The sequence below is a fragment of the Drosophila serrata genome, unplaced genomic scaffold, assembly GCF_035046125.1.
Source record: "Drosophila serrata isolate PLE 108 unplaced genomic scaffold, ASM3504612v1 contig_376, whole genome shotgun sequence".
Lineage (NCBI taxonomy): Eukaryota > Metazoa > Arthropoda > Insecta > Diptera > Drosophilidae > Drosophila > Drosophila serrata.
Window position 1 is genome coordinate 1482145 of NW_028257274.1, and position 7980 is coordinate 1490124.

Sequence of the window (7980 nt, forward strand, 5' to 3'; positions counted from 1 at the left end):
ACCCAAAAAGTTGCTTTGCAAAAGGGAAAAACTGTCTTCTTGATTCATCTCTTTTTCCCGTTCATTTTTCCAAACGTTTCCAGATTTCCATCACTTTTTGTTTTTTGCGCCTCATTGCATTTCTTTGGCATTCACATGACTGACTCTATCGCTTTCTTTCATTATACGCCTGAAATTGCATTTTGAAATTGAATTAAAGAGTTTTTGGGGAGAGGGAGGTCAGATCCTTTTGAATAATTCATTTGTTTGTGAGTTTAAATCGAATCCGTATTGAATTATTTCAGTGCAGATGCCGCTTGCCGTTTGATAAGTCACGATTTTGTAATTAATGTCACAACTGTGGCGCCTCCAAAATGCTGAAGTGGATTTCACAATCGAGTTCGTGACCAGATTCGTTGATGATTTTAATGACAGGCAGATGGGAAAGGATTTATTGAGCTTAGTAAAGAAATTTTAACGAGGTCATCCTCGTTGTTTAAGCTGAACAACAGTTTAATAATAATTAAATAACTCTTTAATACACATTTTAGTTCTCTTAAAGGCTTTCTCATCTCTTTGAGAACGAGTCTAGTTTCTATATTTATATGGCACTCCGTGATTTCCCAGTCAGATGCCATTATCCTGAAGCCAATCTCAATTGAGTTATTATATAGAAATTGTGAAAAATTGTGCATCATTCCAGTGTATGCATAAGGATAAGCTTGCATTAGTCCCAACCCATTCCGACATTAAGGACATGAGCACAGCACCAGAGCCACATCTGCAGGCACATCCAAGGAGCACACACATGATTTGAGGCAAATCATCATCTTCCTCTTGAGATTAAGATGCCGACATCTTGCCCTCAGTGCCCTCTGGCCCCGAACACTTGAAATTTTCATAAATGGCTTAAGGACGATGCCAGGATGATGTGAATGCTGCCTGCAACCTGCCAACACACACACACACTCTCACATGGCCACAATGCCACGTTGCCATTGCTACTGATGACGTTGTGGGTCGTTTTGCTCGATTCCATCTTCATTTTTATACCCTTGATGGAGGGTATTATGGTGCTTACAGGCCAATGGAGAGGAGTCATCTACGATCCCATAAATAATACTTGAACACCGTCACATAAAAGTTATTTGCCAGAAGTTCCGGAAAAGATATATAGCATAAAATATGTTATACGTTAACTAATAATGGAGTTTTGAAATATTTAAGGGATATTTAGGATCTGCACAAATTTAGGAATATAGAAAAAACATTTGTTGTCTTTAAAAGTAAACATATAACTAGTTAATATTATGAAATTTAATAGTCCTTAGGGTATTTCTGCCTACCCTTATCCTGGCTTCCTTTCTTTTCTTTTTATATTTTCCTCGTTTTTTCCATTGGCAGTACTTTTCCTGTCATTACCACTTTTAGCTCTTTTTGTGCCGCCTGCAACTTGCGTCTCTTAGTTTTTTTTCTTCTTTCTCTGAGGTCCCTTTTTAGTCATTTTGCTGTCACTCGCATGCAAAATTGAAATCATCAACGTCGTCATCAGTTTGCTGTCTGCCCGAGTTGGCCAAGTTGAGGGTGGGTTAGAGCAAAAGGGGTCTGGGGCTATTTCGCTTGTTCAAATCACAACTAAGCTGAGATGATATAACTGGCTTAAGTGAAAGTAGCACAGCCAGAGCAGGAACTTTTCCTTTTGCCGCCTGTCTCAAGATTATTGCTCTGCTCAACGTTTTTCGTGTTTTCTTCTTTTTGGTGGCCCCGCAACTTTTTGCCCTAACAACCAAATAACATGCCGAGCTGCATTTTGGTCGACGTGCTCGACAGACCATGGCCCACGCCCACCCAGTGGGCACATTTTCCTTGTTTTTTTGTTGCTGTTCGCATTTCACATTTTTAAACTAGGCCAGATGCATAAATCTCTGCAAGTGAGTCACTGAAGATGGTCGAGATGAGGCTTACGGTAAGGCGAAAGGAAATTAAGTTTGTTGGCATTTTGGTGGTAAATCAGCTGATTGCATAATATATTTTCCCTTCAAATGGAATTATAATAAACTATAACTATATTTCTCTTGAAGTTCTAGCTTACCAAACCTGTAAAATTATAAACTTACTGAAACTATGTAATTTTTCCTATATTTGTACATTTATTTGAATTATTTAACAATTCCCCAACTACATAACTTAACTGCCAAAAGGATTTCAGCAACTACTAACTAACCCCTTAACATATTTGGTAATATGACCCATCTTATGCTTGTCCCATGTGATTATCCACACATTATCTATATTAGCCACATTACTTAGCCCCACAGCCACACATTTGGGCCAGACTAGACTGGGGCCAAACGCATTTGTGCCATCGCATAACATAATGAGCTTACCCTTTCGACGACCCCTTGGGTGCTCCTAGGAGGGGTTGTTTTCCTTGGGTTACTTACACCGACACCGAGAATATATGCGGCACAAATTATGCACAAACAATGCCAGGGAAAACGCAGAGCGAGCATACATATAGTATATATTGCCTTAGTTAGGTGTCATCTCATTTTAATAAGACAACATTTGGTATCTAGCAAAGAGCAGAATAATCCACTGAAAGAAAAGTATGATACAGCAAATATAATAGCTTTTAATTAATTTTATTATATTCTTTATAAATTGATTTCATTTTCCTTAAACCTTTTAAATTGAATCTCTCTTTTAATTGATTCTCTTTTAATTTAATCTCTCAATCGTTCAACAGTTTCTTTTGTTGGTATCACTGCTTCTATTTATATACATTTTTTTTGTGTAGTATCCATTAAAGCGGTCACCATTGCAGGACCTGTTACATAAACAATGAGCTGCCAATGGTACAGGATGCCAGCTGCAGATGTCCTGGCACTGCAGCTCTGCAGCGAAAATGCTCCTACAAATGGTCGGTGAGCACGCAAAGTCGTTAAGTGCTGCGGAATGGCTTAGCCGGGGCTCTCTGGACTCGGATTGTTGCACATTGGCCCATTCCCGACTCCCCGACACCCAGACTCAATCGATTAAGCGGTTTAAGTGCCCCATAAGCCGCCACGGTTGACTGCCTTCCGCAGGAGCCGCGCTGCTCTAGCCTGTATCCTTTGCGGCCTCCTGTTGTGAACACGTGTTTTGTATTGCCTATCCCTCGGGCGGAACACATTGCTGGTCTGATAGTTGCAGGGTTGCAGGGTTGCTGCGTTGCAGGTTGCAGCTAGCTAGTGGCAGGTGCATTGTTGTTATAGTCCTGCGGCTGGAGTTCGCACTCCTGGGTAATTATTGAACATGTTTATTATTTGCTTAATGGACCGCAAGGCGTTGGCGCTGCTGAAATGTGTTGCCTACTTAGGGGCGTCTCATTTTTCAATTTCCTTGCAAGGACTTACGGTTCTGTTGTTCGTGTGCAGTTTATGTCCTTGCCATCCCCGTATGTTATCTGTGTGTGTTTAGTGTCCCAGGCTCATGTTGTCGTAAACTTTAACACCTCCTATATATATACTATATGCTAAAAAGCAGCTTGTGTGCAACTTGCAAGTACATTACCAAGTCGTAGTACGATGTGTTTTACGTTTATTTATTCCTGAACCCCAGTTGAACTCACGAAGCCGTCGTTAAAAGAGCATCAAAAGTGGTTTAGACTACAATAAACCTAACGGAGCCGAGAGTGTGTGAGTAAAATAAATAATTCCTTTAGAGTATACTTACGGAATTACCTAGACATCAAAGCTGGTAACTGGTATGGATGGAGGGTTATTTTAAGGGGGGAGATTGAAATCTGCTTGGGTCAGCCAGATAACCTACTTATGACCTACTTATCAGGATAAGCGCTCATATTGAATGGGATGGCCAACTTTATGGCCCAAAAACCATTCCCCTATCTCCATGTAACCTTTGCTTTGTTTCTTGTGATTTTTAATCCTCTTTCACACAGTCCGAATTACTGTCGTAAAATTTTTTATGTTTAGTCCTATAAATGTCTGTGGTTTTGGTTTTGTCTTGCCTTGCGGTTATTTTAAGTTTATATTCTGCCAGGAGTGGTGTAAAAAAATAACTACAAGCTGCTTTTGACCCGATAAATTATTAAATTCAGGAAAATAATTGCAGTTATTTGGAGCAAAATGACATTTATCTGCACAAATTAAATGGGAAATTAATTGCATTATTTGCAAAATGGAAATATTACATGTTTTATTGATAAACTCTTAACTTATATATATTTTAGATAACTGAAAATTAAACCGAAGCCACTTTTATCGCTATATTTTGATGTGTATTATTTTCGTTTCGCTTTTAATCGGTTTATTACGTATACGCCATGAAGGCTTATGCTGGCCAAGTTAAATATTTATAATATATGTAATATATTACAGAAATAATTTCATATTTAATATATGAATGAGTTCCGTATACATACCTTTTTTTAATATGAATCGGGAAAGCTATTCACAAGCGTTTACCCAATGAACTTAATAACATTCATACGCACTGTTGACCAATAGATTTTTATATTATGGCTCTGTCAGTTGGACTTGTTTGATATTTAATGAACTTTTTATCCATAAAAAAGTGAGTCATTTAATATATACTATATTTATATATTTGTTGCTGTTTTTTGTTACAGAAATACGTCAGTGAGCTGTCGACTGTTCGTGACTGTGCCACCGAGTGCCAGGAGAAAGGTAAGTGAAAGCATTATTTATCAGGCTTTTAGGCTAACCACAAAATCAAAATAATAAGCTAATTGAAGCATGTAATTGGGCATCATTGTTAGTCCACCGCAAAATAAATTGATTTTTGACATTTGCCTTTTGGTTAATAAATAATGAAATATTAATTAAATTTTACTCGAATTGTTTCCATAGAAATTTGGGAAACTCAAACATACTGCTGCACCGAGGATGGCTGTAATTCGGGCAACCATTTGGCCTACTCCCTCGTCCTGTTTGCCCTGCCCTTCGTTTCGATGGCCTGGCCCACATTCGTCGATCTCTGGAATACGCGGCGTTAAGAGGTCCTCGAACACATTTACTAACTCTTAACTCTAACTTTTCAGTTAATATTGTTTTATTTTAATAATTTCAGCAAAGAAAAATGTATAAAATTTCCACTTTAGCATTTATTTTTTGGTTACACCAATTATATATATAACAAACAAAATTCTGTGAACGGGACCTAATCAAACTAAAAAAGAGATATTGAAAAGTTACTCAACAAAAATGTAGCATTTGAATCTGTTTTTTTTTGGTGTAAAATTTATAAATTATACACATTTGAATGTATGTATATTTTGCCATATATTTACTGTTAATACTTTGGGCTTCGTATTTCTGACTGTCTTCCCAAAAATAAAAATAAAAGATACAAAACAGAAACGAAAAATGATAACGATAACGATAGGGGTGCAAGGTCGCCCAGCAGCTTAACTAACTCATATTCACAACAAAATAACAATTGCAATGCCAAATTACTACTTAAATCGTGTTAAAATAATTATTAAATTGGAGGAAAAACACAAAACACAAAGAAGATTAGTGTTTTTGTAAGAGATATAATGCCAGCTGTCAAAAGTACATAAGAATCGCAATCATATTAAAGAAAAGGGGAAACCAAATATATAAATATCACCGAATTCGTGTTGAATGCATTTCATGGACATACTAATGTACACCTAAGGTTAAAAAAACGAAGAACGTAGAAATTAATTAGGATCCAAATATCCAGCGATGCTTGAAAGCAAAACAAAACTAAATAAAAACCGGCTTCACTTAGTGTTTTGCTTTATAATTTCCATCTTAGTAGGTCCACAAATATTACGCAAATGTCAAAGTCACAGTGAGTTTATTTTGGGGTCTGTGATTTTGCACTTTGTGACAGTAATATTTGCTGGTACCCCCCAAAGATTATATGTTGTTCCTTAAGCTAATAACCTAATGATGTTTTCCTTGAACAAAAAATAAAACAAAAATGTTTATTAACATATGTGAACATGTGTGTAACTTTAAGGCAATACGAATTATGAATAATAGTAACGAACACTAAACGAAAATCGAACAAATTTTCACTCACTGTTCATGAGATTCTAAATTAAATATTAAAACTAAAACCGCAACACGATATAAATCAATTGATATTCACAAAACAGAAAGTATTTGTAGCAAAAAATCTAGCTCGGATAGAGACAAAACCATTCGGCATAGCGTAGGTAACAAAAAATAAAAGAAACAAAACTAATTAATAGAATTATTTAGAATTATCGAGAGTTTAGTGAACCCAAGTGAATTACCATGAAAGTTCTTAACGATTTTCTTATATAGAGCACTTACGCGATTCCATTTTTAATTATTTACAATAATAATATTTTAAAGAATTAATACTTACAAAAAACATTTATGAAGAAACAATGCATACGATATATATATATATCTATATATATATATATATATATAAATACAACAAAATAGAGTCTAGGTAAGGGCTTTCACTATATTAAAGCAAAAAAAAAAAATATAAAAAAACGTGTGAAATATGCAAAAAAAAAAAAAAAAGAGAAACGATTAAACATATAAAAAATGTTAAATGTTAGTTCCTTAAAAACCAAAGCAGCTTGTGTACTCGTATTTAATGCTCACTATCGAATAATTTGCATATGATTAACATTTTCCCCACTTAATAAAATGAGTAAATCGCATTTTCATTTAATTATATTACTGCATATATGACAAAATAAATTATATTTGACATTTTGCCAATTAAAATGTCAACCATAGTGTCTGCTTTGGCTACATTTAATGCAATTATTTCATTTTACATTCTCATCCGACGAGCGAGCAAACGAAATTATGATATAGGAAAGGCGGAAGGGAAATTCCCAATTGCGATTACACAACACTAATAATAATTGTATATGTATATGGTATATGTATTTCCAAAATAACATTTTAATTTAAAATTTTAGTAATAAACTTCAATAAAACAAACAAAAAACCGAGGCCAATTTCGTTTTTCTTTCTCTGATTTTGCGAAAACAATTGAATTAATGAGCAACCATTGCTCAAGAGCCACTCCTCGGCAACTAACAAAGCAGCTGAAGAAGAATCTCTTTGACAAACTGGAGCAAAAAAGAGTAATTGCCTGGCTAAGGCCCCGGGCTGAGAAATATTTCGGAGTTCAGCAGGGTCATAAATATTTGTCTCCCCGGGAGTTTATTGCTCGAATTGAGGGCTTTTCTTAGCTCTGGGCCACGGAACTAGCCAGAAACTGCTGAAAATATTATTTATGGCAAGGATATTTTATTTGCAAAAAATTGCAGAAGAAAGGAATTCATCTGGGGATAGTTATTAATTTTAACACAAGTTGTATAAATTATTTACAAGTAGAAGCTTAAAATCCCTTTCGTGTTATGCTGATTTTATTTTTACACAGGTCTGTAAATATTATTCATGCTTTTATTAGCTTTCCAAATTGAAAAGTAAGTAACCAAATAAATGGTTTAACATTGCTGGTAAATTTCAATCCACTTTTCCTTTTTTTCCAGCCCCCTTTTAACGCTTAAAAATCAGCTCTGCTATTTGTGTGTTAGCCTTTCCCAAAATAGAAAAAAAATAAATACAAAAAAAAATAGGGAGAGAGTTGTGCTAATGTTTGTACGCTTCACAGCATACGGTAATCCGGATAAGCCACGCATTTTACATATCGTTGGGACAAACAGTGAAAAAGTTGCTCGGAAAATGCCCGGCCAGAAAAACGCGACGCAGGAGGCAGGCTTAGGGCGAAAAGCTTAACAAACAAGTTCTCGTGATGTAACAATTGAAAGCATGTCTGTGTGTTTGTGTCAGCAAAGGATTTTGTGCAATTACGCGGCACAGCGAGTGAAAAAGGGAGCCGGCCATAAATATCAAAATAAATGCAGCCTTGGCGCTGTCAAATGGATTAATCTAAAGTCGCGCCTCAAATTGCAATGGTCTTGATTAAAAGGCAGCGATAGTCCTG

The 7980-nt window shown here is 35.9% G+C and overlaps 1 protein-coding gene across 7 annotated transcripts in view; it reads left to right on the top strand.

Annotated features, from left to right (window-relative positions):
* Positions 1–6979, top strand: part of LOC110190980 (uncharacterized) — a 40558-nt gene extending 33579 nt beyond the window's left edge. For all 7 annotated transcript variants that reach the window (XM_086839655.1, XM_086839654.1, XM_020961688.2 and 4 more), the window contains exons 3-4: positions 4613–4670; positions 4854–6979. In XM_086839655.1, coding sequence (XP_086695781.1) covers positions 4613–4670; positions 4854–4999 — 204 coding nt within the window. In that variant the 3' untranslated portion in view covers positions 5000–6979. The remainder of the gene's footprint in view (positions 1–4612; positions 4671–4853) is intronic.
* Positions 6980–7980: the final 1001 nt, after the last annotated feature.